This window comes from Saccostrea cucullata, unplaced genomic scaffold (assembly GCF_032062105.1).
Source record: "Saccostrea cucullata isolate Sc308-1 unplaced genomic scaffold, CSIRO_AGI_Scuc_v1 ctg32, whole genome shotgun sequence".
NCBI lineage: Eukaryota > Metazoa > Mollusca > Bivalvia > Ostreida > Ostreidae > Saccostrea > Saccostrea cuccullata.
Genome location: NW_026931074.1, coordinates 140,001 through 160,218, shown reverse-complemented (window position 1 = coordinate 160,218; position 20,218 = coordinate 140,001). Strand labels below are relative to the sequence as shown.

The window sequence follows — 20,218 nt, the reverse complement described above, 5'->3', positions numbered from 1 at the left end:
TACGCTTAAGTTTTTGTGGACGGTTCCTCTGGCTTACAAACGGTTCCTCTTTTCCTTTTTCTGGACTCCAAGCTCTTACAGGTTTATAAAAACAATGCACTCTGTAAAAGAAATATGGATACAATAAAATTTGAGATAAAAAGAAATAGGACAACGATGATTTCTTTTATCGGGGGAGGGGGGGGGGGGTAGCTATAACAATAATACTTAAATCCTTCGCTATAAGGTAAGCTATATAAAAATCCTCCTTCTGGTATTCCATTGAACGATACTACTGTACAAAAACATTTGTACATGTACGAGTAGAGTACTAGAATTTCACGTTTGGTTGTATTTCAGAGGACAAAATCAAATTGTTTCTTCTGTTATACGGCATATTAAATGATCTCACCGTAAATTTGCTTACAATAAATTTTGGTAAAATAGTAAATTGCTAGAAAAAAGTACCAATGGGGGAAAAGACATTCCTTTTTCTACTAAGGGGAAGAGATATTAAAAAAAGACCAAAAAAAAAATTCTGACATTTTTTGTTAACATTTAATAAAATAACGTGCAGTCATGAACACTTTTTCATAGGCGCTTGGTTTCAGGATGGTGTATTTTATGTATTATGTGTTTTTCTAGGTGTGTCTGAATACCCTCATCAAAATAAAAATTTGCTAAAATTAGCACATTTTAAATATGTCATATTTACTGTATATAATTGGTTCCAGGATGGTGTATTATGTGTATTATGTGTTTTTCTAGGTGTGTCTGAATACCCTCATAAAAATAAAAATTTGCTGAAATTAGCACGTTTTAAAAATGTCATATTTACTCTTTTTATATACAGTAAATAATATGACATTTTTAAAACGTGCTAATTTCAGCAAATTTTTATTTTTATTTTTATGAGGGTATTCAGACACACCTAGTAAAACACATAATAAACAAAATGCACCATCCTGAAACCAAGCGCCAATGCACTTTTTGTGTCTATATAACCATCACAAGAAAAAGTAAATGCGTTAAAAAATATATATAAAAACTCTCTGAAATAATATAAGAGAAATCAGTACAATTGCAACGAATTTGAAATTATCACAGATACACCTTATTTAGGTCTAAAAAATATTTGGTTGTCAGTGTCTGTTCCTCAGACCTTCTTAATTCCTCCATGCCTGTTTTTGATGTGCCGCCGTAGTATGGCACGCCGATTGGTTCAAAATTATTTTCTGCACGACCTTAAACAAAAATTACACGAGTAAGTAAAAACTTACACAAAGTGAGAAAAGTATACACAAAGTTATTGAAATTTACACAAACTACAGAAAAACTACACATTCAACAAAATATTTACACGATATAGTTTTTACACAAACGTAAAAACGAAAACTGCACGAGTGAGAATACAACATCGACATAATATACGACGCATCCTCATTGCGCACATTTCATTAATATTCATTAGAGAACAGCTCAGGGTGGCTTGGATGCTTGAAACATGTGTACCTATAAATTTATCCTAAAGGATTAGTAACGTGTTAGTAATATTTATTTAATCTTTTTGAAAAGGATTCAGTCTTTTGGAATTCCGACTCTCAAGAATATGTACAATGTGTTTTAATAATTTATACATGTATAAATTTACACACAATCTTAAGTATGGAATATGAACACCCCTGATTAAAAAAACATTCTACACATGTATAAATAACGTAAAAGGGAGGCACATTACCAGTTGTGTGTTTAATTGTTAGATTTTTAAATTGTGTCATTCCTCTATCATTGTCTATATAGCAATTTCTTTTGAAAGTGTAAAATATTGATACAGTAAAGGTCTTCATAAAAATTATTAAAAACAGCATGTGATGTAATACAAGACAGTTAACAACAAATCAAACTCTTCTCCTCCACCACCCACTGTGCATGAGTACGTCTGTAATAATTAAGGATGTGGATGCGTGACCTTTTCATATAGAGAGAACCCTCCCTGCTATGATGGAATGAAAGACACCTGCATACTAATCGATTTATAGTTATTTGACACATCAATAATACCTTTTGATGAAGGATTACTAGCAATTCATACAGAGATTTTGAAGCATTGTTGCGATCATCTGGGTTGTGGAATTTGACAGAAAACTTTTTGGAAATAAACAGTAAAAAATAAAAATAAGGCAAATATTTGCGCAACTTTAAGTTTTATATTGAAAAGATCGAATATAATTATTAATTTTTTTATATAACTATGTATGTGACAAAGTAGAACATGCAGTCTTTAATTTTGAACAATGTGTAGTGATTTCATAAATATCCATGTAAATGTAGAAAATTGTATGTAAACTGTAGTCGTTTTAGTTATGTGAATCTATGCTTAATATGTTTTTATCGAGTTTGCTTTGAATAGGTAAAATGCATATAAAGAAGTTAAAACAATTTAAAATTATAATATGCAGACACATATAATATCAGTAAAGCATCGCTTTTGATAGTGGGGAGGGGGTTTTTTTTTTGACAAATTACCTGAAAAGCCTAATTGCATGACAAGCGAAAAAAAAAGGCGGGGGGGGGGGGTGTCCAAACAAAATCCTATTTCGTTGAGGTAGTGAGGCACCTTCAATATTCCACCTTCTTTTCGAAACACATAAGCATATATTACTTAGATTTAAACTACCAAACAAAATAGGGGATGAGGCTTTTCAGTGGATATTTACGATAGAAAAAGGTTATGTATGCCAAAGAAAAGAAAACGTAAAGGGGGAGGGACATGCCCCTCCTGATGCTATTGGCTGAAATATTTTTCTTTGAATTTAAGCGTACATGAAGTATTCGATAAATCAGGATTGCAATTCAACCTAAAACTATAACGAAAATATTGTAATTAACCGTCCATATCCTGGAATTTGCGCTCGACATAACATTTAAAAATTGAAGGTCAACCAGCATATAAGGAAAATTTACTGTTGCAAAGTCTATAATACTCAGAAAAAAGTAGGGAGGAGGGGGGACTTCTACAGGCCCGTTTGCCGAGATTTCATTTTATGGTTATACAGTCATGTTCTTGTTATAGATTTGGGCCATAGGCCATAGATTTGGATTGAAAAGTGTTATTACAAAAAAACTTAAATTTAGTGTTTGGGAAATAATAAATTATTAAATTTTGTGAATACGAATTCTAAATGTAAAGAGAATTTGTTGTCTTTGAAAATATTTGCAAAAATTGTGCTCTATTTGGAACATGATTTATTTGCATTTTTCAAGAATGATAAAACAAGTTCTATATTCTTTCCATTTATTATCAAACTGCAGTATCCATACCCATTTTATTTATGTGTAACATTGTATGTAGATGTATTTAGTAATTCACAATGTTTTAAAAGTCTTGGTGTGTCATTATGGTCCAACGATTTGAAACTTAAATAAATTTATATTGGGACTCCAATCGATCCACGAGCCAGGTCCGCCAATGATCATGTGTTTTTCCATAGCTAGGATTATTTGAGTAGAGTTTTGTTATTTCATTCGGACAAATTTAATTAACAAAACACAAAGCGCATGTACATAGAGTATATAAGTATATTCTCCGTTTATCTGGTCCCTTTTTTTTTTTTTTTTATTAAAAATGAAAACATATTTATCTAGTAATCGCCATTACGAATTACGGCAACGCTTACAAGAAATATCTTGTTTTTATTTCGAAGTTTAAAAATGAAAATATAAAATATCATGGAAAAAATCATGACAAAAAGTAGGCTACAGATATCCAACCAAAATTGATATCGGATATTTTATAAGTTTGGATACATATGTAAATAGAAATAAAATATTTTTATGTTTGACATAAAAATTACGTTGTGTACATCTAAGGTAATCCTCACTTTTTAAATTTAAAAATGTACACATTTGTATATATCCAGCCAACTGAATATTTAATTTCCTATTCCGAAATGGTGAATCTCCTCAAATGATTTTTTAAAATCAAGATCCTTGTCAGCCGTACTGTACGTTCATCGTTAGGTACTTTTAGTTCGGAGTCGAGTGCATCATACGCAATGGTACTTTTTTTTTTTTTACCCCGCATTGTAGCACAAACGTACCGATGGAAAAATATATCTTGATCTCGGTCAATATAAGAAAAACATAGTATTTTCAAAAAGCTTTTAAATACTCTCGCATAGATCAATGGAAACACTTCATTCGAAATCGGATTGTAAAAAAGCAACTTCCATTCTCGATAACATTCAGCTTAGCATACATGAAGAGATAAAGAGTACAGAAAACCAAGAACATTATGAATATTCTATGTGCATAGTAATGATATGCGCAGCTGTATGCGCAGTAAAATTGTTTGTGTAATTTTTAGTTTCCTCTGCTCGTGCAATTTTCGATTTTTGTTTGTGCATATTTAACCCTTTAATCGTGTAAAAAATTTCGGATTCGTGTATTTTTCGTTATGTTTGTGTAAAAATCTTTTAAATTATGTGCAATTTTTACCGATACGTGCATTTTTATTTTACTCGTGTATATTTTTCTTCTAGCTCGTGTATAAAATCATGATCGTTGTGCAGAAAATAATTTTGAACCAATCGGCGTGCCATACCGTAGGATGTACTTCCACATGTAGCAGCTGCCGTAGATATTGCATCGATACGCCTCTGCTGCTTCGTGGACAACTGTTATGTGCTGTTGTAAAGTGTCACCTCTACAAAACTTCTAAGTGCTGAACTTCTAAGTGCTGATGCTAAGATAAGCTATATTAAATTCCTCCTTCTGGTATTTCATTGAACGATGCATCCATAGCTTAAAAACTAAAAGAGAAAAAAAGGTTATTAAATAAATGACCATCATAAACATCCAATCCAGCACCAAAAATGCAGTCTAATCCGGCACATTTTCCATAAAAATTAACCAATTCCAATCCAGTACATGTCAACATTTTTAAATCGAAATATTTTTGTAACAAAAGGAGTTATAACAAATAAACATATAACACCAGGTCAGGATTACTCCAAATTATCAATTGTTAGCGACACTCCGGCTGCTGGATGTATAAAACTCAAAATCGAAGAAAAATCAACTCCATGCCGCGTCAAACTCAATCGGAAAAATATTGCAGTCTTCAGTCGTTAAATGTTCAAGTTTAAGAGACGATAGGAAAAGTAGCAATTAAACACACTAATAAACATTTAACTAGAAATTCATCAGTATCTACGGAACAAGCATATCTGACGGTTAACGGAAATATTTACTGAAATCTCAGGTTCCTACCTTTTTCGATTAGTTCCCACCGCCATCTTGTTTCGTCCAATCCGGAACGGGATCACGACAGTGTATAATGGACATCAAAAATGGACACTGTCTTCGGCGACAAGGACTTACAACAACCAATGGACTGTTTCCGAAAATTCAACAAATTATCATGCACTGATTATGTTTGATTGACTTTAAGACACATGGTAAATTTGATAGGCACCCATTTTGGGGGTCGCAATGCATTCAATAAACATTTGAAAGTAAAAAGTTTAATACTCAAAGGTTACCCTATGTTTTAAAAAATGAGTGAAAACGACAGCTTGTAAGATTTAGAATATCTAATCAATTATTTTAAAAAAATCAAAAATTGAACTTATCCATGCTTGTCTAAAATTCAAACAGTTGATAAAACTTGAATTCATTGCCTTAAACCCTCAAAACAAACAATAAGATGCAATTAACAAAACAGCAAAGACCTGAGAAGAGCAAAGAATTGCAAGAGCACAAAAACAGTTTTATATGCTATTTTCTTAAATATTATTTGTCTTATTGTTCAAATTCTTATTCGGGGAGGCAGTTCAATTTCTGAAAGAGTCTAGAAAGCACAATTTTTGCAAAAAAATCGTGAGGTTTATGAGAAGAAGGAACCAGAATCAGGAATCCACTACATTAAATTTCTTCATGACAGCGTCCAAACCTACAGGCCATGAAGAGTAAAGGAGTTTTGGGATAAACAGAAAGTTAATCTTTTGTCACACCAATTATTAGCAATATTCGCCAGATCTTTTAACCTTTGACTTGTTTCATTTCCTAAACTTGAAAAAAAACACCTTTCAGAAAGAAAAAATCAGCTACAGGAAATCATAGGATCTGCCATATTCCAATATACGAAGGGCCATACTCAAAATTGTGTTATAAAAACAATTAGAAATTGGATAAAAATGTTACGGACATGTGTTTTAAAAGAGAATATTTAAGTGAAATCATTAAATTATTGAAAAGCGTTTTTTTGTTTATTTCCGAGCACCGATGACATTATTTATTGAACTGCCCTCGCACAAAGGTGTGCTGAAAATGTTTACAGAAATAAATCTTAATGAGAAATGCCCCTTTGGTGACTTTTAACTGCAGGCAACGAAAAAATAAATGGCGTGTGAAGGTCGACGTAAAATGTTTGTAAGTTAGCAAATGTAGTGTTTATCGGGTTCTGTTCAGTTGATATGAGGAAACTTTTACATCATCTCTATTAAAAGAGAGACAGAGAGGTATCACAGATACTTACGAGCCTGTGTTATAGTGCCAGATTCCTGATTAAAGGTAAGTATAAAGAAATATATCTCTTCTATATTACAAGGAATGCATTCATTATGACTTGATTTTGAGCTCCTTATATAAAGAATCTATAACTTATCGTACAAATTAACAAAAATCGAATAAAATTAAAATATTATTCCCACTGGCTTTACTTTTGACAAACATGTGACATTTGATAACGCAGGTGGCTGAGGATGAAAAATTTAACGTACTGTTGCATTATAATTAAGGCATAAAGGCACAAGCTTTATTCAATAATGTTATGCAAAAACAATGTTGTTTTTTAAAGCTTAATTTACCTTTTTAAAAAGTTTAAATAGTACATTTTACATTCTCAAAATTTGTTTATATTTTAACTGAGTCATTCAATGTATAGCCAGTAATGTAGTAGGTAAACTGTATCAAGAAAGGGTTGTATCTGGTTAAATGGGTACAAATTCATGTATTATCTTTGATTCACCTGACTATTGATGAATACGTATATTAGGGATCTATAAAAAGGTATATAATTTTTTTTCTAGTTTTTATTATGTTGCAAAAAATGCAGCAGTGTTCATGGTAGAAAAGTGTACATTAATTCTGGAAGTTGAATATGTTTGTTACGGGCTTTGATATTGAGTGACAAATTATTTTGTTTTTCTTAACCTCAGTTGACCTTTTCTTGAATAATATAGTTGAGACCTTATTGCTCGGGGTTTCTTTATATCAATGACATGGTTTAAACACTCTGTCTAGTCTTAGACTAAACAGAAGAAGGGGAAAAAATGAGCAGGACCTTCACACGTCGTTCATTTTAATCTTTTGCTGATTCAGAACTGTAGAAATTTGTATCAGAAAAGGATACAAGTGAATAAACTAATCAAAGCACACTGTACCAATTGTAAAGTATGACAACTAAATCTGGAAATGACGTCATCATCGCACAGGAAGTGTTTGTCCGTCGTCGACTTGGGCTGCCCAGTGGGATCTCTTTCATAGTGGGCACGATCATTGGTAAGAAACATCCGTTCATGGGCACGATCATTGGTAAGAAACACCCATTCATGTATATTTTATATTTTAAAGTCTAAAAACGCTTGATAAATTCAAATAGTATTACAATGTCATAGGCGTAGTCACAGGGGGGGCAGCGGGGGCACTAGCCCCCCCACTTTTAGATCTGGGGGGGCAAGAGTATGTCTGTGCCCCCCCACTTTTTAATGAAGAACAAAATCACAGCTATTTTTCCCCAACATTACCTTTACTATAGTTATATCGAAGAATTGTGGGAGAAAATTGGAATTGAAAGTAACTTGTTGTTGCCCACTTCCCCCCCCCCCCCCCCCCCCCACGAAATAGGATTTTCGACTTTGGGGAACTTTCAATATCCTTTTTTTTTTTTTTTTTTTTTTTTTTTTTTGCTTGTCAAAGAATTTCTGGAGTTGAGCCCCCCCACTTTTAAGTTTGGGGAACTTTCAATTTCTCTTTTTTTTTTTTTTTTTTTTTTTTTTTTTGCTTGTCAAAGAATTTCTGGAGTTGAGCCCCCCCACTTTTAAGTTTGGGGAACTTTCAATTTCTCTTTTTTTTTTTTTTTTCGTGTCAAAGAATTTCTGGAGTTGAGCCCCCCCACTTTTAAGTTTGGGGAACTTTCAATTTCTCTTTTTTTTTTTTTTTTGCTTTTCAAAGAATTTCTGGAGTTGAGCCCCCCCACTTTTAAGTTTGTGACTACGCCTCTGAATGTAGTGTAAATTTTGAGAAACGTTTTTGCCAAACGCGTTTTTATTTGCCATTGAAATTTTTCTAACAAGTGTATTTTCTTATAATTTTTGCAAGTATCTTTTTGGTGTTTTCAAAAAAATACTATGGTCATTTCTTAACTAAACTGCCACTGTACTTCATTATAAAGATTCTATCTATCTTAATATCTAGGATCTGGGATCTTTATATCCCCCAAGGGTGTGTTACTGGGGACGGGCTCCGTGGGACTGTGTCTAACAGCCTGGGCTGTATCCGCTGTGTTATCATTCTGTGGTGAGTGTACTAAATATATTTTTTAATCGATTTTGTCATTCAAAAAAAAAAAAAAAAAAATTGTGGTATAAGAAATTCAGCTGGATTTCTTGATAGCACAAATCATTTTTTGACACCAGAAATTAAATTGTAAATATTTGTGTTTAGACTGAAATGATCAGTAAGTTTTCACAGAAATAATTCGCTGTATTGGGGTTTTTCCCATTTATTTTCAATAGAAATTTCAAGAGAAATGGAAAGACTAACTTTTACCTGTTACAGAAATAAAGATAAGGCTTACAATTTACAGGGGCGTTAGTAATGGCGGAGCTTGGCCTCCTTCTCCCGCAATCTGGCGGTCCATACATCTATTTAAACAGAGCTTTTGGAAGCTTCCCGGCCTTTCTTTTTGTATGGGTGAGCTCAGTGGTCATTCATCCTGCCTCCTTACTGGTAAAAAGCCTGACCGTGGCCGAATACATATCACAGATAGCCATGGACGACTGCCAAAGAACCCAAGGGTGGACTAAAATAATGGCAGCCATCATCATTGGTTTGAATTTTTTTTTTACAACTTAAAAAAAAATTATACTATCACACAGCTTGTTTATTTCTTTTATTTTTAAAATTTTAAATGCATTCTTAGTTAGTGTGTCCACTGTAAATGTTGCGAGTGTGGAACTAGCGGCGCGGACTCAGGTGCTGTTCTCCGTCATTAAAGTAGGCGGATTACTGGTGATTATCGGCGGAGGATTATACCAACTAGTAATAGGTTTGTTTGAGTTTTTGATGTATACTTTGTAATCTCTCTCTCTCTCATTCAGAACTTTTTGAGGAAGTCAAATGTGTATTATAAATGTGACTTTTAGTTAGAAGAGAGGCAGATGGACATGCATTGTCCAAATTAAATTTCATACCATGGCAAAATTTACATATTCATGTATAAAGTTAAGATCCTTTTTCCACTTATATGTTTTGTTCGCAATATGTTAAAAGACAACTCTGATAGAAGATTCAAATGTTTTGAATAGGAAATTTAGGCATACTTGACTCAGGTTTTGAGGGATCCACAACAGAACTAAGCGGATTTGCTGTGGCACTATACAGCGGTTTGTGGGCGTACGGTGGATGGTGCGTCACAGTATTTTCAGTACTTTGATTAAATCATATATATAACAAGGGGTTAATCTTTATTTCCTAAACGCTATATATGTAGGAAATTATGCCCCCGGATTTAAAGATCCCGGGGGTATATTGTTTTTGTCCTGTCTGTTGTCAACTTTAACCTAGCCCATAACTATTGAGTGGGTGGGTTTATGGCCTTCATATATCTAAGGTGTATTCTTTGTGATAAGACCTTTTTTTGGTATTAACAAATTTGACCTTTTCTAAACCTTGGAGGTTGACCTGCTTTTACAAAAAAATACCACACTTTAACCTTGGCCATAAATTTTGAACAGTTGGAGCTAGGGCTTTCATACTTCAATATGTATTTATTGTGAAAAGACCTTTCAGCTGGTATAAATATTTTTGACCTTGACCTAAGAGTTTGACCCACTTTTTGAAAACTTTAACCTTGGTCATAACTTTGAACAGTTAAAACTAGGGCTTTCATATTTCACAGGTATTCCTTGAAACAAGATCTTCCTTTGGGTACACACACTTTTGACCTTGTCCTTTGGAGTCTGACATGCATTTGAGAGATTTCGACCCTCGCCATAAGCTGTATATAGGGGCATCAGTGTTTCACAAGCACATCTTGTTTTTTTCAGTTTAAAGTCTCCAACCATTTTCGTTTCATGATAAAATTCAAGATAAGGTCTTCCTTGTTGCCCATCGGTTTGCAATGCCTCTCCAAAACATCACTGAACTTGCAAAAAAAAAAAAAAAAAAAAAAAAAACCCAAAAAAAAAAAAACCAAACAAACAAACAACAACAAGGAATGTGTAGAAGCTTTTGGAGATGTTTTATCATTGTCTCTGGCATTAAATTATGTGATAAATCAGTGTATCTTTAATTAATCTGTATTACGCTTTCAGGGGAAATCTTAATTATGCTGTAGAAGAATTGAAAAAACCAAATAGGTAAGTATCCCTTTGATATATATTCTTCTGTGCTCCATGGCGTTGATGTCGCGGATATAAAGCAGAATATCCCTAGCAAGAGATCAAAGGTCGAAGATATTGGAAGAGATGAGAACTTTTTTTTCATTTGATTTTTCATCTGTTCCAGGAACCTGCCACTATCAATAGGTCTGTCCATGCTGATTGTTGTTTTTGTTTACATGCTTGTCAATGTCTCTTACTTTACACTGCTCTCCAAAGACGAGTTTCTGTCTTCCTGGGCTGTGGGCGTGGTGAGTATCGAGTTACTAGCATTACTTGTTTTTATGCAGAGCACCTATGAACGAGATCTTGGATTGTGAGTCACTCAGCTGACCCAACGAATTCCTGGGTTCTGAGTGCGAACACAACGAATTCCTGGGTTGCGAGTGCTAACTCAAAGAGTTCCAGGGTTGTAAGTGCTAACGCAAAGAATTCCTTGGTCGTGCGTGCTTCCTCAAGAAGTGCGTACTCAACGAATTAAACTTCCTTGGTTGTTAGTGCTAACTCAACTACTAGCAATTCCTTGATTGTGAGTGCTAACTCAAACTCATTTCTTGGTTTTGAGTGCAGCTGGTCGGTTATTCATTTTTTTCTTGTTCGAAGCTATAAGAATATGGCGAGTCTGACAACCGATTCCTATCCTCGTCATCTCGGAGTGTATTATGTCTGCTCCATGTTTAAAGTTATAAAAAATCATCAGAGAAATTTAAAGACAGGTTTTATCGATAAAGATAGAAAATACTCATATATTAAAATCTAGTTTATGTAATTCGTCCAAAGAGGCGGGTTACCTGCCGCTTCTAACGATACAGTTGTACCTGGTAATATGTTTAATACAATTTTAGTTCCTTGATTGTGAGCGTGGTCTTATCTTAATTCAGTAGAACTCGCCAAATGAGTTTTACTTTTCTTACATTTTTTTGTATTTTACATTAGACTTGGGCAGAGAAAATGTTCGGGAAAGAGGGTGCAATTTTTGTTCCCATTATTGTCGCTTGTTCGGTGTTTGGGTCTGCAAATGGAGGTGCTTTTGTGGGTTCAAGGTTCGTTTACATACAGATACTAGTATATACCTCAAGATATATATTTAATAAATATATAATATTCTGAGGTATATATCAGTATGTGTTTATTATTATTATTTATATATCTCAGTCACAAGCAAACAGACCAGGAATGAAATAAAATTTATTTATCACGAATTGTACTGATATCCCTATAAAAAACTAAAATTAAGTCATATTCCACTTGGATATTTACGATTAAGACTTTAACACAACATTGGCTTTTTAAGGGTTATTTTTGCTGCAGCCAGGGACCAGAATTTCCCGGAAGTGTTTTGCTACCTTAACGTTCATTCTCTGATCCCGATTCCCTCAGTTATCTTCATGGTTAGTACATACATTATATATCACTGTTATCATTATTATTTATTTTATTTATACAAAATTTTATTCACATAAAGTGAATGGGATTAGGCAGCAGGCAAAGCCTATTTTAACCTTCTCCCTAGCTGTTATTATTTGAGCATCGTGTGAGTAAAACTTTTCTGAGAAGAAAGAGAAATTTAGAAAAATTCAGTATGAAATTATTCTTTTGAGATTAAAAGAAAAATCCGCGGATTATTTATTTTAAGAACCCTTTCTACACTGCACACTCAAGGGTTCTGATTTTATGGTATTTTTGCAGTTAAAGTGATTTGCCCTTAGATCTAAATTTTACAAAATAGAAATTCACAGTATATACACAATATGTAATCAATTTAAGTATTCTTAAAATTTTAAAAGGGCAAGATAAATTAATTAGACGTGTTGCATGTGTTATTAACATGTACTTTCTCCGTGCAAGTAAACAACAGTGATTTCTATTCACTGATACTGTGTTGTTTTTGATTATTTTTCCTGGGGTAAATGAAATGTACTGTATAGTGAAAATTAATTAAAGAAGCTAAATATTAACACCTTTATAGAATATATTTTCTCAATGTCCAAAAAAAAAAAACCCATTTCGCACAGGTATAAGGAGGGTCCTTAAACATATTTTCGTTTTATGGCAAGACTGTTCAGATGGACACTGTTATAATACAATTTGAGTTAACGTTTATCTGAAAAGAAAAATATATAATTATTGAGAAAAATCTCTTTTTGCAGTTCAGTTGAGAAATATTGATTGTTCGTTATATATGACAGGAACATTTAATAGATTGCACATTTTAGCTGAATTTGGTTGAGATTATGTCAGTGTTTGACTTTTGACTCTTTTCAATTATATTTCTTTTACAAAGATGTTATCTTTTTAGCTTTGAGAAGTACAAAATGTGCTTGACAAAGTAAATGAATCTTGTGATTTAACATCACATGGTTACTGACCAAGTGACCTTAAACTAAACCCGCGAACTTAATCAAAATAAATTTTGATTTGCATCAAACAAAAAATGGAATATAGTTAACTAACATTTCTTCTCACACAACTCCACTAAATCTGAACATGACTCGTAAAAAGGCATTAGGTCATTTCGATAATACCCGTGTTCGTGCTTTATCTTGTAACCCCCAATGCCCTGTACAACTATTGCGAGTTTCTTTGGTATCTTACTCTGCTGCCACCGTGCTGCTGCAATAGAAGTACACAGTTATTTTTGTCGCTATATATCGAGTGCTGTGTGGCATATATACGTTTTTCTACAGGCTGATAATGAATGTAAGTGCGTGGTTTTATATAAGGGCCCTAAGATATAGCAAGGGGCAATCGAATATGGCGGACAAATTCCTTCTACGAATCCTGTTCACTTTAAGCATTCTTGTAGTCTGTATTACATACTGAAGTCTGATCTTGTAGATGTTTTATGTAATCCCATACAGCACTGACCTTTCCTCCGTTAACCATGCATTCTAGACACTGATGGCGCTGTTATACCTTGTGTTACCTGGTAACGTCGGGTCTATGATTAACCTGACTGGATTCATAGCCTGGGGCACCTGGGGGCTGGTCATGGCGGCCCACATCGTCTTCAAATTCAAGAGGGACACGAAGGACATTCCACGGAGCGTCAGGGTAGGAACAAAGTAGATCTCCATATAAATTTTGATACCGTTTTGAACAGCAGTGTGAAAAAGGTGCTTCTATATCTGTGTGATGCTGCGTGTTTTAAAATAATTAAAAGAACATAAAATTTAACCTACTATACACTAGGAAAAAAATTATAGTCATATATATTTACAGCTATCATTTCGCCCATTTGTGGCTATTTTTGCAATAGATATATCAAGTTGAATTTTTTACAAACAACAGCGATCCCTTAACTTAATATTATGTTGCTTAAAACAGGCGCTTATTTTTTATTCAAAGTTATTGCAATGAATTTTCCACTGAAACGGACTTGTTTATCTCTACCATCTACTGGTAAGCGAAAAGAAATTGTTCGTCCGTCTGTGAACACTGTTTTTCTTCCCTACACTTAAGGTCTGATTTCAGTATTTGGTACACACACTACACTTAACATATAATTCTATTTCAAGGCTATTGATTTCAGAGGTGTTGTCATTGTTACTAAAAATAGATTAAAAAAAACAAGTAGAATAGAGGATAGGCTTGTCAAACAATATGAAGAATTAATTACCTCCTACTGATTTGTGTTTGTACAATTAGCGAAGTTTACAAAAAATCACCAGTAAGCTTGCAAGTTTCAATCCCTAATTGATTCAAATAGTGTGGCTCGTTTATAGAGTAAAAAGCATTTGTATAAGAATTTCTTTTGTTTGTCAAAGATTACTTGTTACATTTCTTTTCAATGAAATCAGACTAAAACTCCAGGAGGAATAGTTAAGATTTTCACAGAAATTCTATTTTTAATAACAGTTACAATGTCTGACCTAAAATTTTAATCTTCTTGTCAATAACTTTAATCATGGTTTTAGATATTATATATTTCATACTTCACAGGTGTATTCCTTGTGATAGGATCTTTCTTTTGGTATTTAACCTCTTAACATTTGACCCACTTTTCTCAAAAAGTTTATCCTTGATCACTTGGTACTAAGACTTTCACACTTCACAGATCCTTGTGACAAAAACATCCTTTGTTAATTGTACTCCACAATTTTGACCTTAAAGTTTCTGTTATGTTTGAAGGAAAAAAATTCAATCTTGTCCATATCTTTTGAAAAGTTGCAGGTGCTAGGGCTTTTATATTTCACCTGTGGACATTCCCCTGAATATCATTAATTTGATGTTTGACACTAGAGTTTGACACACTTTTAAAAAAATTTAACCCTGGCCATAACTTTTGAATGATTGGTTGCTGGGCTTCCATATTTCACAGTTATATTCATAAATAAAAGTTCTTTATTTGGGAAACAATAATTTTGGTCTCTAGAATGCTGAGTTTGCATTGCACCTTAGAAATTTAAACTGTTGACATAAGCTGCAACACAGGGCACCAGGATACACAATTTTGTTTTATTAAAGTACCTTTTCATGTTTTTAAATGAATGTCTTTTATATACTTTCCTTTCAGCTTTTTTTTTATATGTTTGTCAATTAGAGTGAGGCATTTTCTATCATTTTGTAGGTTCCTAATCTGGTCTCTATGGTTGTGCTACTGTTGAGGTATTTGTTTTTATTTTGTAGGTTCTATTCTGGTCTCTATGGTTGTGCTAGTTCAGGTATTTGTTTCTATTTTGTAGGTTCCTATTCTGGTCTCTATGGTTGTGCTAGTTCAGGTATTTGTTTCTATTTTGTAGGTTCCTATTCTGGTCTCTATGGTTGTGCTAGTTCAGGTATTTGTTTTTATTTTGTAGGTTCCTATTCTGGTCTCTATGGTTGTGCTAGTTCAGGTATTTGTTTCTATTTTGTAGGTTCCTATTCTGGTCTCTATGGTTGTGCTACTGTTGAGGTATTTGTTTTTATTTTGTAGGGTTATATCCTGGTCCCTATGGTTGTGCTACTGTTGTGACATTAGTTTTTAGCTCAACTGAGCCGAAGGTTCAAGTGAGCTTTTCTGATCAAAATTTGTCCGTCGTCTGTCGTTGTTGTCGTTGGCGTCGTCGTAAACTTTTCACATTTTCATCTTCTTCTCAAGAACCACTGGGCCAATTTCAACTAAACTTGGCACAAAGTATCCTTGGGTGAAGGGGATTCAAGATTGTTCAAATGAAGGGCCACGCCCTCTTCCAAGGGGAGATAATTATGAATTAGTGAAAAATTAATAGCACTTTTAAAAAATCTTCTTCTCAAGAACCACTGGGCCAGGAAACATGAAACTCATGCGGAATGATCCTCTGGTAATGTAGATTCAAGTTTGTTCAAGTCATGACCCCCGGGGGTTGGGCGGGGCCAAAATGGCCGACCAAAGTTTTACATAGAAATATATAGGAAAAATCTTTAAAAATCTTCTTCTCATGAACCACTGGGCCAGGAAAGATGAAACTCATGTGGAATAATCCTCAGGTAGTGTAGATTTAAGTTTGTTCAAGTTATGACCCCCGGGGGTAGGGCGGGGCCAAAATGGCCGATCAAAGTTTAACATAGGAATATATAGGAAAAATCTTTAAAATTTTTCTTCTCAAGAACCACTGGGCCAGGAAAGATGAAACTCATATGGAATCATTTTCAGGTAATATATGTTTGTTCAAGTCATGACCCCCGGGGGTAGGGCGGGGCCAAAATGGCCGACCAAAGTTTTACATAGAAATATATAGGAAAAATCTTTAAAAATTTTATTCTCAAGAACCACTGGGCCAGGAAACATGAAACTCATGTGGAATAATCCTCAGGTAATGTAGATTTAAGTTTGTTCAAGTCATGACCCCTGGGGGTTGGGCGGGGCCAAAATGGCCGACCAAAGTTTTACATAGGAATATATAGGAAAAATCTTTAAAAATCTTCTTCTCAAGAACCACTGGGCCAGGAAAGATGAAACTCATATGGAATCATCTTCAGGTTTGTAGACTTAAGTTTGTTCAAGTCATGACCCCCGGGGATAGAGCAGGGCCAAAATAGCTGATCAAAGTTTCACATAGGAATATAATGGGAAACCTTTTTAAATCTTCTTTTCAAGTACTTCAAAGCCATGATTAGTAATATTTATATGGAATCATTCTCAGGTAATGTAGATTCTAGTTCGTTCAAATTGTGATCCCCTTGGGGGTTAAAATTGAAGCCCCCCCCCCCCCAACTTTAGTTACCTTTCAGTTCTGATCTGATACATGTTTTTCCTAGCTGATGTGATCAGGTGAGCGCTGTGGCCCCTGGTCCTCTTGTTATTTTGTAGGTTCCTATTCTGGTCTCTATGGTTGTGCTACTATTAAGACATTTGTTTTTATTTTGTAGGTTCCTATTCTGGTCTCTATGGTTGTGCTAGTTCAGGTATTTGTTCCTATTTTGTAGGTTTGTATTCTTGTTTCTATGGTTGTGCTACTGTTGAGGTACATGTATTTGTTTCTATTTTGTAGGTTCTATTCTAGTCTCAATGGTTGTGTTACTGTTAAAGTATTTGTTTTTATTTTGTAGGTTCCTATTCTGGTCTCTATGGTTGTGCTAGTGTTTAGACATTAGTTTCTTTTTTGTAGGTTCCTATTCTGGTCTCATTGGTTGTGCTAGTGTTGAGACATTAGTTTTTATGTTGTAGGTTCCTATTTTGGTCTCTATGGTTGTGCTAAAGTTGAGACATATGTTTCTATTTTGTAGGTTCCTATTTTGGTCTCTATGGTTGTGCTAGTTCAGGTATTTGTTCCTATTTTGTAGGTTCGTATTCTTGTTTCTATGCTTGTGCTACTGTTGAGGTACATGTATTTGTTTCTATTTTGTAGGTTCTATTCTAGTCTCAATGGTTGTGTTACTGTTAAAGTATTTGTTTTTATTTTGTAGGTTCCTATTCTGGTCTCTATGGTTGTGCTACTGTTCAGACATTAGTTTCTTTTTTGTAGGTTCCTATTCTGGTCTCTATGGTTGTGCTAGTGTTGAGACATTAGTTTTTATGTTGTAGGTTCCTATTCTGGTCTCATTGGTTGTGCTAGTCTTGAGACATTTGTTCCTATTTTGTAGGTTCCTAATCTGGTGTCTATGGTTGTGCTACTGTTGAGGTATTTGTTTAATTTTGTAGGTTCTATTCTGGTCTCTATGGTTGTGTTACTGTTAAGGTGTTTGTTTCTATTTTGTAGGTTCCTATTCTGGTCGCTATGGTTGTGCTAGTGTTGAGACATTTGTTTCTATTTTGTAGGTTCCTATTTTGGTCTCTATGGTTGTGCTAGTGTTGAGACATTTGTTTCTATTTTGTAGGTTCCTATTTTGGTCTCTATGGTTGTGCTAGTGTTGAGACATATGTTTCTATTTTGTAGGTTCCTATTCTGGTCTCTATGGTTGTGCTACTGTTGAGGTGTTTGTTTCTATTTTGTAGGTTCCTATTCTGGTCTCTATGGTTGTGCTACTGTTGAGGTATTTGTTTAATTTTGTAGGTTCTATTCTGGTCTCTATGGTTGTGTTACTGTTAAAGTGTTTGTTTTTATTTTGTAGGTTCCTATTCTGGTCTCTATGGTTGTGCTACTGTTGAGACATTTGTTTCTATTTTGGTCTCTATGGTTGTGCTAGTGTTGAGACATTTGTTTCTATTTTGTAGGTTCCTATTCTGGTCTCTATGGTTGTGCTAGTGTTGAGACAATTGTTTCTATTTTGTAGGTTCCTATTCTGGTCTCATTGGTTGTGCTAGTCTTGAGATATTTGTTTCCATTTTGTAGGTTCCTATTCTGGTCTCATTGGTTGTGCTAGTCTTGAGATATTCGTTTCTATTTTGTAGGTTCCTATTCTGGTCTCTATGGTTGTGCTAGTTCAGGTATTTGTTTAATTTTGTAGGTTCTATTCTGGTCTCTATGGTTGTGTTACTGTTAAAGTGTTTGTTTCTATTTTGTAGGTTTCTATTCTGGTCTCTATGGTTGTGCTAGTGTTGAGACATTTGTTTCTATTTTGTAGGTTCCTATTTTGGTCTCTATGGTTGTGCTAGTGTTGAGATATTTGTTTCTATTTTGTAGGTTCCTATTCTGGTCTCTGTGGTTGTGCTACTGTGGAGGTGTTTGTTTCTATTTTGTAGATTCCTATTCTGGTCTCTATGGTTGTGCTAGTTCAGGTATTTGTTTCTATTTTGTAGGTTCCTATTCTGGTCTCTATGGTTGTGCTACTGTTGAGGTATTTGTTTCTATTTTGTAGGTTCCTATTCTGGTCTCTATGGTTGTGCTAGTTCAGGTATTTGTTTCTATTTTGTAGGTTCCTATTCTGGTCTCTATGGTTGTGCTAGTTCAGGTATTTGTTTCTATTTTGTAGGTTCCTATTCTGGTCTCTATGGTTGTGCTAGTTCAGGTATTTGTTTCTATTTTGTAGGTTCCTATTCTGGTCTCTATGGTTGTGCTAGTTCAGGTATTTGTTTCTATTTTGTAGGTTCCTATTCTGGTCTCTATGGTTGTGCTAGTTCAGGTATTTGTTTCTATTTTGTAGGTTCCTATTCTGGTCTCTATGGTTGTGCTAGTTCAGGTATTTGTTTTTATTTTGTAGGTTCCTATTCTGGTCTCTATGGTTGTGCTACTGTTGTAACATTTGTTTTTATTTTGTAGATTCCTATTCTGGTCTCTATGGTTGTGCTACTGTTGTAACATTTGTTTTTATTTTGTAGGTTCCTATTCTGGTCTCTATGGTTGTGCTACTGTTGTGTGTTTATCTGGTGGTTGCTCCGTTTTTGGATGGTCTGAAGATGGAGTACATTTTTGCTTTCTCTGTCCTTGCTGTTGGTGTTCTTTTATACTTTCCCTTTATCTACCTTCATCTCTCCATTCCAGGAAGTGGTAAGTTTCAATAATTCTTATGTCACCTTGACCTGACCTCATGTCTTTACATCTGAGGACATCCTCAAGTCATAGTAATTTATTTTGACCCTGGAGGATAAGTTCCTTTAAGGAACATAGTACCCATCTGAATCACATTATTTACCTGCCAAAAAATGTTCAAATTGTCCCAAAACTTTAAAATACATCTAAGAAAAATAAATTTTTATTATATTGTGCTAGCAGAAAAAAATTAATTGATATTTATTTTACCCTTTATAAACCTTATCACTAGTTCTGGGACTTACATAAGCTCAATCTGCTACATTGCAAGAAATTTTTCATTATTGTAAAAAAAAAAAAAAAAAATCATTTTTAGCAATATCAATTAAAATGTAAAAGTTACATGTATTTTAAAATATAATGTGTATTAAAACTCATGATTTATTTCAAATAATTGAATGCTATGAAATAAATAAATTCAAAAATATGAACAAGAGGCCCAGGGGCCACAGCGCTCACCTGAGCACATCGGGCTTGAATTTAAACCCCCCCCCAAGCATTCATCATTTGAACAAATTAGAATCTACACTACCTGAGGATGATTCCATATAAATATCACTAGTCATAGCTTTGAAGTACTTGAAAAGAAGATTTTAAAAGATTTCCCTATATATCCGTAAAACTTGGGTCGGCCATTTTGGCCCCACCCTAGCCCCGGGGGTCATGATTTGAACAAATTTGAATCTACACTACCTGAGGATGATT

General features: G+C 34.2%; 1 protein-coding gene across 1 annotated transcript in view; it reads left to right on the top strand.

Annotated features, from left to right (window-relative positions):
• The first annotated feature begins 7,412 nt into the window (after positions 1 to 7,412).
• The window catches only part of LOC134231316 (b(0,+)-type amino acid transporter 1-like), a 16,015-nt gene continuing 3,209 nt past the window's right edge, over positions 7,413 to 20,218 (top strand). The window contains exons 1-11 of the mRNA XM_062713253.1: positions 7,413 to 7,542; positions 8,458 to 8,559; positions 8,849 to 9,091; positions 9,185 to 9,310; positions 9,570 to 9,669; positions 10,578 to 10,622; positions 10,771 to 10,894; positions 11,580 to 11,686; positions 11,938 to 12,034; positions 13,539 to 13,697; positions 19,303 to 19,471. Of these exons, the coding sequence (XP_062569237.1) occupies positions 7,437 to 7,542; positions 8,458 to 8,559; positions 8,849 to 9,091; positions 9,185 to 9,310; positions 9,570 to 9,669; positions 10,578 to 10,622; positions 10,771 to 10,894; positions 11,580 to 11,686; positions 11,938 to 12,034; positions 13,539 to 13,697; positions 19,303 to 19,471 (1,378 nt within the window). The 5' untranslated portion in view covers positions 7,413 to 7,436. The remainder of the gene's footprint in view (positions 7,543 to 8,457; positions 8,560 to 8,848; positions 9,092 to 9,184; positions 9,311 to 9,569; positions 9,670 to 10,577; positions 10,623 to 10,770; positions 10,895 to 11,579; positions 11,687 to 11,937; positions 12,035 to 13,538; positions 13,698 to 19,302; positions 19,472 to 20,218) is intronic.